The 20,888-nt window shown below is 48.4% G+C and overlaps 1 protein-coding gene across 1 annotated transcript; it reads right to left on the bottom strand.

Annotated features, from left to right (window-relative positions):
- Positions 1 to 677: 677 nt before the first annotated feature.
- SLC7A4 (solute carrier family 7 member 4) lies at positions 678 to 16,809 on the bottom strand. The gene is made up of 5 exons (XM_034438448.3): positions 16,741 to 16,809; positions 12,317 to 13,365; positions 9,031 to 9,707; positions 6,191 to 6,299; positions 678 to 4,131 (listed from the first exon to the last, which is right to left on the bottom strand). The coding sequence occupies exons 2-5, from the start codon at positions 13,296 to 13,298 to the stop codon at positions 3,932 to 3,934; spliced, it is 1,968 nt and encodes a 655-aa protein (XP_034294339.2). The 5' UTR covers positions 13,299 to 13,365; positions 16,741 to 16,809; the 3' UTR covers positions 678 to 3,931.
- Between the last annotated feature and the right edge of the window lie 4,079 nt (positions 16,810 to 20,888).

Raw genomic sequence — 20,888 nt, 5'->3', positions numbered from 1 at the left:
TGTGTCTCCAAAATCTGGGACATAACCAGTGGTGGGTTGCTCCATAGAACCGGTAGTAAAACCAGCGGGAGGCACATCATCGTGGGTGATCTGCGAATGCGCAGAAGAGCACACGTGTGCTCCCGTTGCAAACCAGTAGTAAAGGTAAGTAGAACCCACCCCTGGACATAAAAACTCTTGGAGAACTGAAATTTGGCAAATTTCATACAGCATTTTATGACATAAAAATTAGCATTTTATGTAATAATGAAAAAAATGTCATAAAACATTTCCTGTGGTCAATATTTGAGTGTGCTATACGATTCAACACGGGCTACTTTCAAGGCCGATACATATCTGAATGTTATCCTGAATTTTTAAGAACTTTTCAAGTCCTTTAGAAGCTCTGCCATTCTTAAAGAGATACTGAGGAATCTGGCAAGGAAATATTTCTAAAATGATGACCCAACAGGGCACGGGTTGTCTAGTAAATAAATAAAATTCACTGGGTGAATTAGCACAAGGGTCTTTATATGCTTCAACAGAAAAAATGGGCCAGAGAGGAAAGATCAATATTCATGAATCTGTTCTAGAAGAGACACACCTCAGAAAGGAGGTTAAAAAAAAAAAAAGAATGGCAAGAAATCTAGTAATTCTTTAAAGATCTGCTATTCCATAAGCTTTGGTAGATGACAGACTTTAAGGTACCTACAAGTATCTTTATTTTGATGTGGAAGTTAATAAAAACTACTGGGCATGGGTTCGAAACCAGCCTCAAATGCATCATGTAGTTAGTAGTTCCCAACTAGGAAGATTGGAATCAAAAAGTGACTTCTATCTGGCATTGCGAGGATGGAAGTTCACACACCAATTTAGAAGAACTAGCAAAATCATTGGGGTTTTGTTCCCCTTGAGAATGAAGTACCCAGAGCTGTGCACTGATTTTGCTATTAATTAACTGATCAGGCCATTTAACCAGTTAGTCCCCTACAGGTTTTTGTTTTTTTAAATTCCTGGGGTTTGAAGGCCGGAGGAACGCATGGGAGAAATGTTTGATGCTCAGTGTGCTACAGTCCTTTGAATGCCACCAGGTGGGTGTGATAGCTCTGCAAGAAAAATCTTATGGAAAGATTTTATTAGAAGCCACTATTTTATAGAAAGAATGAGGTGATCTTTTAAAACCTATTCATGCCTTGTAATTTTATGCACAAGCGGGATTCTTTAAAAAGTTTTCTACTGAAGCGCAACCTTATTAAACTTCTTGTGATGACTGTTGTGGGGTAATCCAAGTGGGAAGGAATGAGGGGTGAAATCTTACCTTCCCTATTAGTTTGGAAGTGCTCGAAAGCGCCCCATCATCATGTCCAATTTTTGACCTTCTGCACATGCGTAAAACCTGTGCATGCAGAGGGTAAAAAATGGGTGGCTCCACCCACCCACCTGGACATTGTTACTTCCTGGTTTTAACCAGGAAGGGTGGGTGGAGCCCTTGCGCTTCTGCCGCTACCGGTTCGCACGAACCAGATAGAACTGGCAGGATTTCACCACTGGAAGGAATGGAGAACCACATCGTGGCAAAGCTCAGCCTTGAGGCACCTCTGAGCAAGGGAGCTTGAGGTGAGTAGGGTGGGTGGGTGGGCACAAGGCCTTGCCTCTGTCTTTGGAATGATGTGCAAAGGGTGCGCTCCCCCAAAAGGTAGAGCTCGGGCAAGCCACACCTTTGCTGTAAGAAACCTGAAATTTATATTAACACTTGAGACAGTTGCTCCTCCTATATTTAACACCATTCCCTTTTTGTCACTTACAAGGACGGGTGTGGATTTAGGATTTCCGAAGTGGGGAAAGGCTGCCTGCAAACTACATTGCTGGCTGAAGTAATCTGCACCACAACGTCACTTGAAGAACTCGCCGCCCAGTAGAAACAAGTCTTTTTATCGTTGGTTGGCTGGCTTCTTGGCCAAATGCCATCGCACAAAAGTCACCACACAAAAGGAAAAGGAGGAGGATGTGGCCAGGGCAGAGACACACACACACACACACACACCCAGCACACAGTTAAGCAGGAAGCAGAGGAAGTGCGCAGTGGGAAAGGAGCTGGGGCTGCCAGGCAGGACATACCCTGGACAGCCCCTCCCAGGGAGGAAAGCTGCAAAAAGGGAAGCAAGATCTTCCTCTACATTATTGTCCCAAAATGAAATTTGACTTCTGTCTTCTCTCCCCCCCCCCCCAATTGCTTCAGAAGTCCTAGCAGGCATTTCCTCTTTTCCCAAAATGTTGCTTCCCCCCTGCTCCGGCCCCTCCTTCATGGACCTAGAGGCAGCCCCTTCTCACGGGCCCACCACCCCTATGTGCTCTGTGCATCCTCCAGGGAGCACATGCTGTTGCCCCTTTGGGTGAGGGTCTGTGCGGGGGGGGGCAGCCCCCCTTGCAATCCTGCAGGAGGAAGGCAAACCCCGCAGGCCAGGCTGGTTCCAAGCACCTTCCCTGTAGGGCTTTCCAACCAGCAGAGTTCCACGGGCCAGAAAGGGCCTCTTTGTGTTCTCACAACACGTTGGGAAGAGCAGAGCCACCCGAGAGGCCGTGTTCAGACAGCACGCCAAGGCAGGGCAATTACAAGCTGTATCTACCCCACAGGTCCAGCTGGGAGAATTTTAGCATGGCAGTCTCTCTCTGTCTGTGTGATGGTTGTGTGTGATTTAGCCTGTTGTGCTAACCTATGATTGGGTCGTTCAGGGTATTTGGCAAAGCAAAGAACCCTGGGGTAGGGTGTTGTGTGAACTCAGCTGTTCTCCTTCTCCCAGCTTCTCCGAGGAAACGAGGAGGCACCCATTGTAATCTTTGCCAACGCTTTCTGGGGAAGTCCAGCGTTGGCCTTCTTGCCCATCCATCTCCCTCCACTGTTTCTCTCCACATCGGGGCTGCTTTGCTCTAGGGCAGGGGTCTCCAACCTTGGCAACTTTAAGACCTCTGGGCTCCAACTTCCAGAATTCCAGAATTGCCAAGGTTGGAGACCCCTGATCTAGGGCTATCCAGGGGAAGAAGAGAAGAGTCCAAAAAAATCAAGGTGGCCACCATTATAGAGTTGAAGGACCTCCTATTGCCTTGTCAAGACTGCCATGTTGACTTCCTTGACCAGCCTTGGTTTGCTCCTGCTGTGGCCAACGGCAGGCAATGCCTCGTTGCAATTGGTGGGCTCTCCTGGCTCTCCTGCTCTCTCTCTCTCTCCGTCGGTGGTGCTACCCACCAGGTTGTCCCCATCACATCTTGATGGGCCAAGCTTGTGCAGGAGGAAGTGTGCTTACCACACTTTTTAACGCCTGCTCTTGTTCCAGCCCTGAACACTCTTGTCAGCTGGATGGGTATGATCACCACATCGCAGGGTCTGTGCAAGAGAGAGATGCTCGGGCTCTCAGATGTGCCGGGGTCACTTTTGGTACCGTTTGAGACAGAAACTGAAAAATCAGCTTGTCTCAGAGTTAGTCCATCATTCTGACAGCTCTGTCTCTGCCCTGGAGGAGCCCTTCAAACGGGCAGCATCCTGGCATACGTTACGCCCCCTGCCTTCCTCCCACTGATTTTATCAAGACCCTGAAGTGGCAGGCCAGGCACTGCCTCTTGGAGGGCAAGTCAGAGAGGGAGGGGAGCAAGTAGATGGCACAAAGGAGGCACTGGATGGGACCCCTTTGCTGGAAGAGGGCGGCTTAGCTGGGCTGCAAGCATGGGACACAAGCGAAGGAGCCATTTCTCAAGGGTGTCCGGCAAATGGATGAGTCCAGTCAGAGAAGTGAGGCCAGGTAAGAGAGGAGTAGTGGGGGTCGCCCCCCTCTTGGCAGTAAAAGCTTGGTTTCTCTCCAGACTTTCCTGCCTGCGCTCTTCTCTGCCCAGACTGGACAGCAACGGGCAGGATGGAGGGGGGATGAGGGAAGCGTGGCCTCTGCTGGATCTTCCCAGGTCACCTCTTGGCTTCTTCGCCACTCTCCTGGGCATCCGGCAGGCCCTGGGCAGGCTCTGTCCTGGGCTGCACTGTCTGCACCGTCTCCTCCAGGCTGCTGCTAGGGAAGACCACATAGCGGGCTCGGACGTCCTGTGTCGGGGAGTCCCGCAGGTTCTCTTTGCTGTGCCAGATGCCGTAGCTGAAGTAGACCAGCAGGCCTGGAAGGACAATTTATTTATTTATTTATTTGTTGGTTCGATTTATATGCCTCCCTTTCTCCGGAGACTCAGGGCGGTTTACAATGCATTAAGCAATAGCTTTCATACTTTTGTATATGCCTGCTTAGTAGGGCTTTCGGCCCCCCCTGAGCGGTGTTCTATTTTATACAAAGTCATCTTATTGCCCCCACAATCCGGGTCCTCATTTTACCTACCTTGGAAGGATGGAAGGCTGAGTCAACCTTGAGCCTGGTGAGATTTGAACTCGCAGTAATTGCAGGCAGCTGGTGCTACTTAACAGTACTTTAGTCTGCTGCATCACCAAGGCTCTTACGATGAAGAAGAGCCAGATCAACCTCCATCCCGAACCCAGAAAGGCGCTCCAAGGGGCTGCATCCCTCGGGTCTGGGCAGCCTAGACCTGCTTCAAGGCGCCCCACGGAAGCTGCGGAAGCCCCCTTCAATCTCACCTTGCAGGACCATCTGTCCTGCCTAGCCCATAATTTTGCTGAGGTTCTTTCTTATCAAAACAGGCGGTCCAGAGTTATCTCATGTGGTGGACCTCGAGTGCAGGTACAGTAGTGGCCAAAATTGTGAAAACCTCATGGGAAAAGTGTATTTTTGAGGTTTGATGGCTAATAACACCACTTTTTTTTTGGAGTTTCAAGACAATCCTATTCCACTGCTGGAATGGCCTGGGAATAACCCAGACCTTCACCCAAGTGAAAATCTATGGAGCCACTAAAGAAACTGGTTAGTCAGAAGCGACCCAGAAATAAAACCCAGTTAATAGAAGCCATCATTCAATATTGGTTTCACGTGATAACAGCTGCAGAACTAAAAGACTTGGTTCACTCCATGGGAAGATGTTGTAAGGCCATAATTCATGCTAAAGGTTACCCAACGAAGTATTAACTGACATAGTGATCATCTTTGTAAATCTCATTTTTTCTACCTGTTTCACTTTTCTTCTTTATATTGCAACTGCTATTCTAATATCAAATCCTTCATAAAAATTATTGCATTACATTCTTGATTAAATTACCTTTCCATTGATCTATAACTTTATGGTGCTACTCCCAAAAAAAGTGATGTTATTAGCTAGTTTTAGAAAATACACTTTTCCCAAAAGGTTTCCACAATTTGGGCCACTACTGTAGTCCTTGACTTACAACAGTTCGTTTAGTGACCAAATTTACAACAGCACTGAAAAGAGTGAGGTATGTCCATTTTTCACACACATGACCATTGTAGCATCCCCATGGTCATGTGATTTACATTCGGAAGCTTGACAGCTTGTTCATATTTATGACAGTTGCTGTGTCCGGGGGTCCCGTTATTATATTTTGCGATCTTCAGACAAGCAAAGTCACTGGGAAAACCAGATTCACTTAATTTAACGGCAGCAATTCGCTTAACAAGCGTGGCAAAAAAAGTCGTAAAATGGGGCAAAACTCACTTAACAAGTATCTCCCCTAAGAAGATAAATTTTGGGGCCCATTGTGGTCATAAGACGAGGACTACCTGCATTACATGGTCTGTATTATGACTGTCCCCTTAACCTTTCTGACCTCCTTGCCAATGTCTCTGCCTGGCTTTATTTTATTATTTTATTTTATTTTATTTTATTTTATTTTATTTTATTTTATTTTATTTTATTATTTTATTTTATTTTATTTTATTTTATTTTATTATTTTATTTTATTTTATTTTATTTTATTTTATTTTATTTTATTATTTTATTTTATTTTATTTTATTTTATTTTATTATTTTATTTTATTATTTATTTTATTTTATTTTATTTTATTTTATATTTTATTATTTTATTTTATTTATTTTGTTTTGTTTTTATTATTTTATTTTATTTTATGATTTTATTTTATGATTTTATTTTATTTTATTATTTTATTATTTTTATTTATTTGTTTATTTATTTATTTCTTGCCCTGCTTTGGATGCAACCCCCCCCCCCGCCCCCATGCCAGTCCGCATCCCAGGTTTGCTCCCCCTTCCTGTGTTTCTTCCAACCCCCATTCCAGGTGCGCCTTTTTGTACTTACCTGCCACCAACCAGATGGAGAACCTCAGCCAGGTCATGTAGCTGAGCTTCAGCATGAGGAAGAGGTTGATGAAAATACTCAGGGCAGGCGTCAGTGGCACCAGAGGAAGCTGGAAAGGAAGGAGGGCAGGGGTCATAGAATCGTAGGCCTCGAAGGGACCTGGAGGTCTTCTAGTCAAACCCCTCCACCCTGCCCAAGGCAGGAGTTCTTATTCCTTCCCAGACAAATGGTTGTCCAATTTTTTCTTAGAAACCTCCAGTCATGGAGCATCCCATGGAGATAAGACGTCCCACGGATTCCTTGTTCTCACTGTCAGGAAATTTCTCCTTCATTTTAGGTTGGATCTTTTTTTAGGAAGCTTCTTATCCTGCCCTCAGGTGTTTTGGAAAATAAATTGACAGCTATTATATCGCACCTAATTCTTCTCTTTGTTAGGTTAGTCATACCTAGTACCGGATCCAATCCGGGTTAGTCGCCGGGACCAGAAGTTTTGTCTTCTGAGCTTTCGGACCAGGGGTGGGCGGCTGAGTATTCGCAGAGGTTCGGGAGAACCTGGACCTAAGATACCGTGCAATTCAAAGAACTCCCAAATCCCACTACTGGCTGGTCCTGCCCACCCCGCCCCTCCCAGGAGTCCTCACGCAGCCCGTTTTAGATGCAGGTAAGTGCAGGGCGCGCACGGAGCCTCGGAGAGGTTGAAAAACGGGCCTACCAGAAGTTTGGGAAGGCTGGAAAGAGGGCCGCTGGAGCTTGGGGAGGCTGTTTTCACCCTCCCGGAGGCTCAAAAAAAAGTCTCTGGAGCCCGGACTAGGCCACGCCCACCATGGCCACGCCCACCCAGCACCTGGCAGAGAACCCCTTGCTAAAAATTTTGAAGCCCACCCGTTTTGGACTCATGCTGGAACCCATCCTCAGGGAATTTCTGTGTGCACGGAGACATTTCCCAAAAATTGGCTCCAGCACAAGTTCAAAAGCTTGAATGATAAACCTCTGGTCCCAGTGACTGACCCAAATTGGATCCTGCAACATTATCTTGGGACATGTATATTCTCCTTCATTCATGGTACTTAGTACCCTTAGGGATTCATCATATGGTTTATTCTTCAGATCCCTTATTTGTTGCTGTTCTCCCAAACACGACAAACCCTCTGTGGTTAAATAAAAGTTCCCTTTTTTAGGAGCGTCAGCAGCCCCAACAAAAAGTCTCTCTCTCACACACACAACAGACTAAGAAGTCTGTCCGGCAGGGAGATGAATAATTGTCTGCCACACCTATTCATCTCCCCCTGCCTTTTATCTCCAGAGCTAGGGTGGGGTTTCGCTAACAGTAGTGGCTCTTCTGTCCCAAGGACTGGCCCATAGATTTCCCTGGCTCTCCTCTCCTCAGCCTTCTGTGCATCAGGCACTGGACCCAGCTGTTCCTCCTCTTCCTCATCAGCCACCTCCAGACCTGGGGGCTGTTGACTCTCCATCTGAGGGCTGACAGATGGCCCAAGCTCCACCTCTGTCTCTTTCTCTCTGCCAGCTCCCTTCCCTCTTCCCCCTTGGAGCTCTCAGGTTGCCTTGATGCTGGCCCTGACTCCCACAGCTCCCTCTCCTCCTCTTCTGATTCAGCTGTTGGAGGGGCCGGTGGCCAACAGGCCACAACACCTTCTCTACACTCTTTTTAGGGCCTCAGTGTCTGTTTTGTATTGTGCTGATCAGAACTGGATGCAGTGTCCCAAGCGTAGTCTTACCAGTGCAGCATAAAATGTCAACTTCACATCATCCTGAGGCTCGCTCTCTATTGATCAGTCTAGGACTGCATTGGCTCTTTTGGCAGCCGCAGCACATTGCTGGCAGAGGACCAGCAGGCTGGTTAGGGCTGCCTGGGAGACATGAGCATCCTTGGGGCCGCTGCTCAGCTCCCAACTGATGTGCAAAAGGGCTTTGGTGCCCAAAGGCCTCTTGGCACAGGATTTGGCCCATCATGGTCTGACAAACAATGAGGTTTTGTCTCCCAAAAGAAATGAAAACCTTATTTGCAGAAAGCAGCAAGGAGGAGTTCCAAAGGAAGTGCCGAAGGACCTACTTTGGGGGAAACCGAAGCTGCGCTGTGGATACAGTGTTCGCACAACATGCTCTCCTAAAATTAAACCCATCTATGTGGTCACCAAATCATTTGGTAGCACCCGATCAACCGTGGTTCCATAAGCTCTAGGGCATCGTCAGCCAGGAAGCCGGGCTTGTCCCCCAGCTCTGCCAGGGGGCCGCAGCCCAATTTGAGATCAGATTTCCTTGCAGAATTTCAACTTGGTCAACCCTAAGGGCAGCCTGCTCTGGCCCAACCGGGTTTGGGGAAGGTGATGTGTTTTCCGCCCCAGTTCACACCCACCCAGTGTTCCTCCCGGTTCGGTCCGGTTCGGCCGAGCTGGTAGCGGTGACGATATGACGTCACCGAACCGGTTCTCCCCCCCGCCCTCCCACCCCCCCGTTATTCTTACCTTTTATTTGGCCCCACCCCCAATCTATTGCTGCCTCCTGAGTCCCAGCTGATGACTAGAGGGAAAAAAACTGTTTAAACTCTTGCCGGGGGCTTCAAAGGGCCGTCCTACAGCTGATCAGTGTTAAAAGCAAACAAATGAGTCGGGTCGTAAGTGCGAGGACTGGTCGTAAGTGTGAGGACTTTCCAGAAATGACTCTGACCATCTAGCCACGTCCACCTAGTCACATGACCTCCAAGCCATGCCCACAAAATAAGCCACGCCCACAGAACCGGTAGTAAAAAAATTTAGAACCCACCCCTGCACCCACCCCCTCTTGCATCAGACCACGGCAACTGCCGAGCCCGCCTCCCTCACCTGGAACGTCCGGCTGGTCGGCTTCTGCTCATGGATGCTGATGAGGACAAGGCTGCCCGTGAAAGCCAGGCTGGAGAGCAGGATGAGCAAGGTGTAACTCCAGGTGGGCAGGTGGAGCTGTGTCTTTCCAAAGACCAGGATGGATGCCAAGCAGAGGGCCGACACCATGAGGACCACCACGGCCACGGTGACCACTTCCCCAGGGTAGAAATCACTGAGGAACTCTAAGTAGGGTTCAAAGGCTGCCTTCAGCTGCCCTGGTTCGCGCAAGCTCCCCGCCTTCTCTTTGCCCACCAGCTGCAGCTTATCTGAGAAAGACTCGTATTCCTTGGGTTCGGTGGCGCCCGCAGGCTCAGCCGGTGCCGGGGCGGCCTCGCTCCTCCCAGCGGCCTCCTGATCTTCAGCCTTGGCTTGCTGGAAGCGCAGGATGATCACGCTGGCTGCGACAAAGGTGTAGGCCAGGAGCGTGCCGATGGAGAGGAACTGGACCAGGGCCTCCAGGTCAAAGATGAACGAGAGGACAGACATGAGGAAGCCAAACACCACGATAGCCACCACGGGCACCTTCGTGCGGGGGTGAACACGGGCAAACACCTGGAAAAAGAGACCGTCCTCGGCCATGGCGTAGACAATCCGAGGCAGGGAGAAGAGGTTGCTGAGGAGAACGGTGTTCATGGCTGAGGAGGAGAGACAAGCTTGTGGTCACAATGGGCCTCCAAGAGGATTGGGGAGCGTTGCAGATGATGGAGGTGCCTGCAGGGAATGGGACAACTTGCCGCAGCCAACTCACCACAGGCAACTTGGCGCAGGACAACTCGCCACGGACAATTTATTATTTATTTATTTATTTATTGGTTCGATTTATATGCTGCCCTTTTCCGGAGACTCAGGGTGGCTTACAATGCATTACGCAATAGCCTTCATACTTTTGTATATACCTGCTTATTAGGGCTTTCGCCCCCCACACCCAGCGGTGTTCTTTTTTATACGAAGTCAGCTTATTGCCCCCACAATCCGGGTCCTCATTTTACCTACCTCGGAAGGATGGAAGGCTGAGTCAACCTTGAGCCTGGTGAGATTCGAACTTGCAGTAATTGCAGGCAGCTGGTGTTACTTAACAGCACTTTAGTCTATTGTGCCACCAAGGCTCTGAATTTAACAATTCTATTTAATTATTTAAAATAACTAAAAAATATTTTAATTTTTGCCATTGGAGTGGTGCAGTGGAGCTCTCGCCTCACAATCAGGAGGCTGTGAGTTCGATCCTAGGTAGAGGCAGATATTTCTCTCTCTGGGCACAATGAAGATATATCTGCTGAACAAAACTCCGCATTGGTGACAGGAAGGGCATCCGGCCAGTAAACACTCTAGCTAGCTCCATTCAGTTGCCCAGACTCCACCCCGCAAGGAATTATGGGGTTGTTAAATGGATTTCTTGCCATTCACATTTCATTCTGTCCCTCCTTTTGCACCCTTTCTTTAATGACTCGAGTCCACCATTTCTTGGATATTAGTGAACTCTTGTCCTGCAGGGAGGGGTCCTGTGGCGAGATGGCCATGGCAAGTTGGGTGTGGCGAATTGTCATAGACCCCTGCCTGCAGGTCAGCTCCTTTTCTGCAGAAGACCAGCCTGTAGGTCAGTGAGTCTTGCTGCAGCGGTCTTGTTTGGAGGGTGGGCAGCACCCTCCTTCTACACCATTGGTCGCTACTTCTATAACCACTTAACCACTTAAGCTGGAAGTGAGCAAAATGCACGAAATGCATCTACTAAGCTTCTCCCCCTCCCTCGTGTTTATAAATCCTCAGCCAACCCAAAGGTCTTCCAAAGGTCAGGTGGCAACACGTCTGGCAGCGTCATCCATCAGGAATGTCGAGACAGTTGGTCAGCCGTCCCCTTTTGAAAATACAGTTTTGATTCCCACGAAGTCCCCTCCTACAAAGACAAACCCCCTCCTGCTCTCTTCCCCCCCTTTGCTCCATACCTAATCCCTCCCCGTTTCTTATGGCAGCTGAAGCAGGCAAGCTGAGGCTGACACTTCAGTATATATTCTGGGAGCGACGTGGCGTTCCCATGTAACACCTCTCCTGCGCGAGCTGCACTGGCTCCCGGTGGTCTTCCAGGTGCGCTTCAAGGTTTTGGTTATCACCTTTAGAGCGCTCCATGGCTTAGGACCTGGTTATTTATGGGACCGCCTGCTACCACCAATAGCCTCCCACCGGCCAGTACGCTCCCACAGAGAGGGGCTCCTCCGGGTGCCGTCGGCCAAACTATGTTGACTGGCGGCCCCCAGGGGGAGACCCTTCTCTGTGGGGGCACCTGCTATCTGGAACGAGCTCCCCCCGGAGATACGGAGGATCCCGGATCTGCGCACCTTCCATCGCGCGCTTAAGACTTTTTTATTTCATCAAGCTGGCCTGGCCTAAATCTTCTCCCCTTTTTAAATGTAAATTTTAATTTGTTTTTAAATTATGGGGTATTTTAAATTTGTCTCAGCCAAATTATTAAATTCGTTTTTATTCTATTTTAAATTTTTGTATTTATGTGTTTTATTTTGTGGCTGTTCACCGCCCCGAGTCCTTCGTGAGAAGGACGGTATATAAATCCAATAAAATAAATAAAATAAATAAATAAAATATTCTTGGCAAGAACAAATAGCCAGCAGTCTTTCTTTGCTAGATGATTGAGTGGGATGGTTGACACATATTCTACCTCCTTTTTTTAAACCCGGATGCCCCGATCTCCAACCAGGGCTATTCTGAATGCTAACTTGACAGAGAGGGACAGAAACACGCAAGCTTAAAATCCTTGTTAGTCTTTCCTTTCCTTGGCAACCTTGGCAACTTGAAGACTTGTGGACTTCAACTTGCTGGCTGAGGAATTCTGGGAGTTGAAGTCCACAAGTCTTAAAGTTGCCAAGGTTGAAGACCCATGGCCTAGCATAGAGGCAGCTTTCTCTCTAACCTGGTGCCTTTCTGTTAGGTTTAATCACAGGTCCCAACCTACTCATTTAGAATTAAGCACAGTTATTTTAGGATTAGGTGTAGTTGCATCTTTGCATAATCTCTTATGTTAGCTGACTGCCCCCAGCAATGCTCATTCCATTCTCATTCCTAGAAGGGGACCATGTCCTGGTCTCTCCTATCAGCCCCTGAGTCTTGTGCCAGCCCACCTAGAGGAGCCCACTTTGGTCAGACCACATTAGGAGAAAGGCTAGAGAAAAGGGAAGGGGCAGAAACGGCACCCAGGGTGCCATCCAGAATGTATCTGTGACATAAGGGAACTTACCACAAATGGAACCGGTGGCCACAATGAAACCTGCCCAGGAATAACCCCTCTTGTAGAAGGCGTCGGCTAAGGCTGCATCGGGGTCCAGAGAATGCCAGGGCACCATCAGCGTCAACACTACGGACACAAGGATATATGCTCCGGTGGCAAGGCTCAGTGAGATGGCGATGGCCCTCGGAATGGCCTTTTCCGGGTTCCGGGCCTCCTCGCTGGACGTGGCAATAACATCAAAGCCCACAAAGGCATAGAAGCACGTGGCTGAGCCGGCCATGATCCCAGAGATGCCATAAGGGGCAAATCCTCCTTCACTGGCACTCCAGTTCTGGGGCCTGGCCAGGATGAATCCCATCACCAGGATGAAGAGAATGACTCCCATGCTGATGGCCGAGAAGACGTGGTTGAGCCAAGAGGAGAACCGGGCACCGAAGGAAATGAAGGCCGTGGCGATGAGCACAATGCCAGATGCCAAAAAGTCCGGATAATGGGCCAAGAAAGGTACCTGCCAAATGCCAACATGGGTCTCCGTGAAGTTCTTGATCCTGTGGTCAAAAATGGAATCCAGGTAGCCACTCCAGGCTCTGGCAACAGCTGCCCCACCAATCATGTACTCCAGAATGACATTCCAACCTATGAGAAAGGCCCAGATCTCGCCCACCGAGACATAGGTGAACATGTATGCAGAGCCCGTCTTGGGCACCTGGGCACCAAACTCAGCATAGCAGAGGGCGGCCAGCAGAGAGGCGATGCCCGCAATGATGAAGGACACCACGATAGCCGGCCCAGCGGTCTCTTTAGCGACAGTGCCGGTGAGCACGTAGAGGCCAGAGCCCACCATCCCGCCAATGCCCAGCAGCGTCAGATCAACTGTGCTCAAGCAACGGTTGAAGGAGGTCTCCATGAGGTCATCTTGCAGAGTCTTCACTCGGTTGAGCTTTTGGCAAAAGCGGGCCAGGTCTCCAGAGCGAAGCCGCCGGGTTGCCATCTCGGAGAAGAAGGCCCTCTCCTCCTTTCACCCACCGAGAGGCAGAGGAGGAGCTAAACGTGTTCTCCTGGCCCAAACGGTAGAAAGAAATTTGGTCACAGCAGGATCAGGAAGAGATGAAATCGCTGCTAGAGGCACAAAAAAAAAAAAGAAAGAAAGAAAAAAAGAAAAAGAAAAAGAAAAAAAGAAGAAGAAGCCCAAGAAGGAGAAAAAAGCAAAGTTCACTCCCCTCCCCCAGTCTTCCTCTGGCTATGAAGCTGATCTGACCTAGGCTTCCCCAACAGCACAAAGCCAAGTCCTCGTCCCGATAAACCCCTTTTATTTAAATGACAGTGAATTCCTCTCCAGCAAAGTCTTTCCTCTCCCACAGTCTTTCAAGATAGTTCACAATTACTGACCTTTATCAGCCTTGGAAAGTGGCCAGGCCGATATCTTTCAGATGCTGCAATACTTGTCAAGAATGCAGGAATGAACGAATTGTCTCCTGCAAACTCCACTCCCCTTTCGCTCCTCTTTTATTCCCTCTGGGAGGGGCCGTTCATCGTCCACCTGTGGCCTTACTCCTGAGTCGACCCTTGTTCTTTAGCTGTTCCCTTCGTCTGGCAACTCTGCACATGTGCACCCTGGGAACAGGCTCCAGCTGTTCATCTGCCTCACTGATGTCTGACCCGAAGGCAGCTGATAACTGGCATACGGCCCTGGTCTCCTCTCTGCCTCCAACGCAGAGCCCTCATCAGAGCCTTCCCCAGACTCCAGGACTGGCCCATGTTCCTCCCCAACCTCCTCATTGGCCCAATCTGCTGCCAGATCCGCTGGCGGGTCACAACAGAAGCAGGCAAATGAAGGCTGCCTGTGTCAGAGCAACACTGTGAGATTCTCTAAATAGCTGCTGCTTAGTCTGTCCTGAAAGTGTCAAGGAGACAATGGCCAGCACCTGTCACTGGAAACAGGCTGGAAACAGGGATATTCTTCAGCCAGGCTTTGTGCTGCTAGAGAGCCCCCGCCTGAAGCAACACCCCTTTCAGGCGGCACAGTATGTATCCTTCCAAGGGTGACCCTTTCTGGAGAATTAGCAAGGTTCTCGCCTCCTTCCTCCACCTCCCAGATGGCTTCTTGGAACAGGGGTGGTCTAACCGATTTCCAGAAAAACAACTTCCAGAACAGAAAGGGGGTCTCTGGCGCAATGCAATTGCCTGCAGGCGACCCAGCCCTTTTTGATCTTGGTGAATTGGGTTGTGTGAATCCAGACCCAGGACTTCCTTTGCTCTCTCTCCCTGCGTGCATGGATGGCATCTCTTCATGCCTAAGCAGGAGACGAGGGTCTCTCTGTCTGCCTTCTGCATTTTTGCAGTGGAGGGTTTCAGAGGCAACCCAAACCAGCAGAGCCTCTAACTGGACAGGATGGTCTGTGAGGGGCAATCCAGGAGCCTTGCTTAACAACAGACATTTTGATTCCAGTGGCAGTCGTAAGTTGAGGACAGGAACAGGAGAGAATGGCCAGGAAATGGGGAAATTAACTTTCAGAAAGGGACTGGGACCAGCCTTAAGGGAAGGCATCTAAAGCAGGGGTCTCCAACCTTGGCAACTTTAAGCCTGGCAGATTTCAACTCCCAGAATTCCCCAGCCAGCTGGCTGGGGAGTTCTGGGAATTGAAGTCTGCCAGGCTTAAAGTTGCCAAGGTTGGAGACTCCTGATCTTTTAAAGGGGGATGAGGCTGATCACATGGAAACAGGTGAAGACTTCTCCTCTCCTGCTCCAGAGGGCAGATTGTGGAATCGTGAATTTCAGTGCCAGAAAGGTTTAGGAAACCAACCAACTAACCAACCCACAGGACTGAGCAGGCCTTCTGAGCCAGTGCAGTCCTTAAATGGCACCTGTCTGGAACTCCTGGAATCAGCTGCACCTTTGCCAGGAATGGCCTGGCTGTCCTTCTGCACTGCCTTTGGTCCCTGCTGTAAGAGGCACCGGCTGGGATGGGCACCTCTTGGCCATCAAAGCACCAAGTACAGGTAATCCTCAAGTTTTTTTTTTTTAATTTGATTTATATGCCGCCCTTCTCCGGAGACTCAGGGCGGCTTACAGTGCATTAAGCAATAGCCTTCATACTTTTGCATATTTATACAAAGTCAGCTTATTGCTCCCACAAACTGGGTCCTCATTTTACCTACCTTAGAAAGGATGGAAGGCTGAGTCAACCTTGAGCCTGGTGAGATTCGAACTTGCAGTAATTGCAGACAGCAAATGTAAGTGTATGTTAATAACAGTGCTTTAGTCTGCTGAGCCACCAGATCCCAGACTTACGACCACAACTGAGCAACATGTTTCTGTTGTTAAGCGAGACATCGGCTAAATGAGTGTTGCCCCATCTTTCTTGCCAGAGTCATTAAGCAAATAACTACAAGTTGGTAACTTGGGTAACCCGGTTGTTAAGTGAATCCGGCTTCCCCATGGACTTTGCTAGTCCAAAGGTTAAAATCACATGACCTTGGGACCCAGCAACGGTCATAAATACGAGTCAGTTGCCAAGCATCTGAATTTTGATCACGTATTGTATCACCGGGATGCTGCAAAGGTCGGAACTGGGGAAAAGGGGTCCTAAGGGCTGTTGTAAGTTGAGGACTACCTATAGGACTACCTTCTCTGTGGGGGCACCTACTATCTGGAACAAGCTCCCCCCGGAGATACGGAGGATCCTGGATCTGCGCACCTTCCGCCGTGCTCTTAAGACCTTTTTATTCCACCAGGTGGGCCTGGCCTAATTTTTTCCCTCTTTTTAATTATGCAAATTTTAATCGGTTTTTAAATGATTGGGGTGTTTTAATTTGTCTGGGCTAAATTGTTTAATTCGATTTTACTTTGTTTTTAAATTTTGTATCTATGTATTGTTACTGTTTGGCTGTTCACCGCCCTGAGTCCTTCGGGAGTAGGGCGGTATATAAATCAAAGAAATCAAATCAAATCAATAAATAAAATATCGCAGAGCCCCTTTATTGGGATCAGCTACCCAGAGACAGGGGATCTCCTGGGGGGCTCAGGTGCGCAAGGACCTGGCTGGGATGCTCCAAAAGAGATGCCAAGGTGAGCAGCAGGTGGGGACCCTCGGAATTGGAGGCCTCCCCCCACCCCAGCCCCTATTAGAAAGAGGCCTGCTGGTTTCCTGCGGGTCAGCCGTGCCCCTCCCCCCAGCCCTTGGGAAACGGACTCGCAAAGGGGGGGGGGCTGGCGGGGACCGCCTCTCCATCCCTCTCGCACCCACCTGCGCTCCGGCCGCCAAAGCCCCGCGGGGCCGCCAACGCCTGGGCAGCTCCGGGCGCCTGGAAGAAGCGGAGAGAGCGGGGTCCGCCCTGCAGCCGCCACCCCGCCAGGGAGGGGAGCTCCAGGCCCCGTCCGTCCGTCCGTCCGTCCGTCCCCCACTGCGGGCCGCGCCCGGCTGCCGCCTTACCTGTCCGGCGCCGCTGGCAGCTCCACGCCCGCCCGCCCGCTGCTGCTGCTGCTGCTGCGTCACCGCCTTGCGAGGCTCCGGGCGGGGAGGAGGAGGCGCAGCTGCTGCCGGCCGCCGCCCCTCCCAGCAGGTAGGTGGAGGGGGGTGAGGGATGCGCTAAGCCGCGGCTCGGCCAATGGTGGCTGGTAGACGAGCCGGCCGGGCAAAAGCCACGCAACAGGCTGAGTCCCGCCGCTGAGCCGGCCTTCCCGGGCGGAGGGCGCCGCTGGCCACGCCCGAAGCGCCACGGCAGGTGCTCCCTTCCCTGCGGGGGGCCCGGAGCAAAGCATGCTTAGGGGAACGGGGTCCCGCCGCGCAAGCAACCGGCGTGGCGGAGGGGCTCTGGGGCACGGGGAGACCCCTAACCGTCTGAATGGGGCGTTTTCCGTTTGGCCACAAGGCGCAATAGGTCTACACTGGTGCAATATAATATTATATAGGCACATATATGCATAAAGGATCATGTGTCTGTTAGTATGATCTATTGGGTTAGGGCTTTTTTCATCTTCTATAAGTCATTGGGGTGTATTTTGTGTTTGGAGGGGGGGGCTGCAGGAAGGGAGGCTCATCCAATCTCATTGTACCCATCTTGTGCATTGACAATAAAGGTTGGAATTGAATTGGAGTCCTGGTTGGGAAGTGGCCCAGGCTGCTCTTCCTCTCCAGGCATGGGGGGGGGGGGGATCCAGGCCCTTTCAGGGAGGGGGGAGGCTGATTTAGACGAGATTCTTCCCAAGAGGAAAAGGTTGGAAGGACTGCCGATCACCCCCCTCCCTCCCCACTGAGCTCCCCTCCTCAGCTGCATTTTACCTTTCTTTGAAAAAATCCAGCAATTTCTAAGAGCTCTGCTACAGGTAGTCCTTGATTTATGACCAAAATTGAGCCCAAAATTTATTTTGCTAAGTGAGACATTTGGTGAGGGTTTTTTTGAGCCATTTTATGACTTTTCTTGCCACCGTTGTTAAGTGAATCATTGCAATTGTTAACTTAACAGGTTGTTAAGTGAATCTGGATTCCCCATGGACTTGGCTTGTCACCACAGGGGATCACGACCCCAGGTCACTGCAACCGTCATAAATGTGAGTCAGTTGCCAAGCGTCCGAATATTGATCATGTGACCATAGGGATGATGGAACGGTCGTTAAGTGTGAAAAATGGTCATGAGTTGCTTTTTTTCAGTGCCCTTGTAACTTCGGTCACTAAATGAACTGTTGTAATTTAAGGACTACCTGTATGATGTTATTTTCCCCAGCACAGGATTATTTTATTAACTGTATTTTATTGCTTATTTCTGTTATTTTAGCCTATTTTTCTCTCCTTGTAAGATAACTGAATAACTAATTTTAAATAAGCAGATAGAAATTGGATACAAAACTTACATGCTGCGTTTTAACCGTAGCTCATGTGCCAAGAGAACCTGTTTCTGTCCCTGCTTAAGGACGGAAACCAGTAGATCCAGTCCTGCATTAGGCACGGAGCCAGTTAGGTGACCTTGGATCCCGCATTCTGTCATTGGAAGAAGGTGACAGGACAGATCCCTTCCAAAAATGTTACCAAGAAAATTGCAATTGCAGGGAGTCAACACTTGACTCAAGAGACACAGTAACATGCTAAGCAAGTTATTTTACTTTGTTCCAAAATAATTTACAGATTAACAGAGTTTTAAGGGACCTTGTAGGTCATCCAGTCCAACCCCCCGCCCAAGCAGGAGACCCTACACCACTTCTGACGGATGGCAGTCCAGTCTCTTCTTGAAAGCCTCCAGTGATGAAGCTCCCACAACTTCTGAAGGCAACTTCTGTTCCATCGGTTGATTGCTCTCACTGTCAGAAAATTCTTCCTTATTTCTAGGTTGAATCTCTTCTTGTTCAGTTTCCATCCATTATTCCTTGTCCGGCCTTCAGGTGCTTTGGAACAGGTGGTCCATGGACCACTGGTGGTCCGCGAGAAAATTTTGGTGGTCCGCAGAAAAATTATTTGCATTTTTATATTGCACTAAATATCATTTATCTTTTTTAAAAAATCATATTAGTGGTCTGCGGGATTTAAAATTATGAATTTAGTGGTCCCTGAAGTCTGAAAGGTTAGTGACCCTTGCTTTGGAAAATAGCTTGACCCCTTCCTCTCTGTGGCAGCCTCTCAAGTATTGGAAGACGCTATCCTGCCTTCCCTGGTCCTTCTCTTCACTAGACTAGCCATGCCCAGTTCCTGCAACCGTTCATCGTATGTTTTAGCCTCCAGTCCCCTAATCTTCTTGGTTGCTCTTCTCTGCACTTTTTCTAGAGTCTCAACATCTTTCTTATATTGTGTGGTGACCAAAACTGGATGCAGGACTCTAGGTGTGGCCTTACTAAGGCTTTATAGAGTGATATTAGTACCTCCCTTGATCTTGATTGTATCCCTCTGTTAATGCAATTTAGGATTGCATTGGCCTTTTTTTTTTAAAAAAAGAGAGAATAAAATAGAATTGTAAATTCTACAGTAATTATAAATTTTACAGTACCAAAAACAGGCTCCTGGGTATGGAACTAATTATAGTCAATTTTGAAGTAGCAAATTAAAGCAAGGCCCATCTGGAATTATCTAGATGCCTATATCATCTGGAATTATCTAGATGATATAGGCAGCACACAAATCTAATAATGAATAAATAGATAATTTAAAAAACTTATTTTGTCCAGCTGGGCTTCTTCCATCATATAGAGCCAATTCAGGGGGAGAATGGACAATTTTCTTTTAGCCAATCTGCCATCATCTATCATCCTTTTTCCTTAAGTCCAGGCACCGTATATTCAAGGCTTCTCAGATAGATGAATTCCAGATTTCTGGAATATAATTTAGCAGCATATTCACATTTTTAAAACTCAAATTTCCTCCCCCAACATTAGTTCAGCACTAACCATGCAAGAATTTCCATTGGACTTGACCAAATCAAACACATGGAAGTCTGTTCAAAATTGTTACCTTGCCAGTTTAAGAATAACTGTTAAACTATTTTTAAACGGCTGTTGAAGAATGCAGTCACTTCCAGAAATAATTTTCTGTTGGTCTAACTTGGCTTTAAAATAATAAGAAACATTTAGTATTTCCTTAAATTCAATGCCACATAATTCAGCAATCATTGGTGTATTCTAAATTTGATTATGCAATTTAATAACATTGTTAGCAGTATTATCTAATTATCCCACTTTCAATCTTTCAAACTTCAATTTCCTTAAATTCACCGTTGCTTTAAATTTCAGAGTTCCTACCGTACTTGGCTCAAAGGACTTGCCATGGCTTTTAAAGCTGCCCAATAGTAATTTTTAAGTTGGGCTAGCAGTGGTACATATTCAGGATTTTCATATAGTACAAATTAAAACACTATTTTTGTATGAAAAACTTGGCTTTAGAAAACTGTTGGAAGAAAAATCCATCTGGTTCAGTTCCAAGCTGGCGGAGAAACACTGGAAACATCATGGCGGCTGATTGGAAAGAAAGTTTCTGCTTATTGGTGAACAGGACTACCAGGGTTTATGATTCTGGGTCAGCTGAACAATTAGCTAGATTAGCTTTGCTGGCTGGGGAATTCTGGGAGTTGAAGTCCTCCAGGCTTAAAGTGGCCAAGGTTGGAGACCCCCGAGCTAGATGACTGCCAGAGTTTTTTATACAGGTCCTGAAATGCTGCTGGGGGTGGGGTGGGGGTTGTGCAATGGAGGGGCTTGTGTTCTGAGAGGGTGTTGGGCAATTCCTATTGTGGCTAATGGCTTTTGTCCTGTGCTGGATCTTGGGTGAGGGGCTGCTTGTTCTAATCCTGCCATTCTGCTTTTGTTAACTGTCAAACTTTGCTGCAAGGAGTTTTGAAATATCCTGTCTTGAATGGGTTTCTGCCTGCAGTATTTGCTTTGCTTATGAATAGAGCCATCTAGATAGTTGGCTTCCTTTTTCCAATAAGCTCTTTATCTCCTTAAGTGCTGGCATATGCTGTGGGCTATTAAGAAAGACTGGGGCATGCTTTCTGCCTCTAATAACATGTTTCTCCATTTCTCCTTTAGGGAAATATAATATTCTGCATTTTTTTAATATTACCCAAAATATTTCATTCTTCGGGGGGGCGGGGGGCGGGGAAG

The sequence above is a fragment of the Pantherophis guttatus genome, chromosome 17 (assembly GCF_059756535.1).
Source record: "Pantherophis guttatus breed Tessera chromosome 17, ASM5975653v1, whole genome shotgun sequence".
In the NCBI taxonomy this organism is placed as follows: domain Eukaryota; kingdom Metazoa; phylum Chordata; class Lepidosauria; order Squamata; family Colubridae; genus Pantherophis; species Pantherophis guttatus.
The sequence above is the reverse complement of the archived record's forward strand: the minus strand, read 5'-3'. Positions and strand labels throughout refer to the sequence as shown.

Coding starts and splice junctions, on each gene's coding strand:
- SLC7A4 (XM_034438448.3), bottom strand. CDS start 13,298: ATGGCAACCCGGCGGCTTCGCTCTGGAGACCTGGCCCGCTTTTGCCAA. Junction 9,708..12,316: donor GGCCACCGGTTCCATTTGTG/GTAAGTTCCCTT, acceptor TCTCCTCCTCAG/CCATGAACACCGTTCTCCTC. Junction 4,132..6,190: donor CTCCATCTGGTTGGTGGCAG/GTAAGTACAAAA, acceptor TTGTCCTTCCAG/GCCTGCTGGTCTACTTCAGC.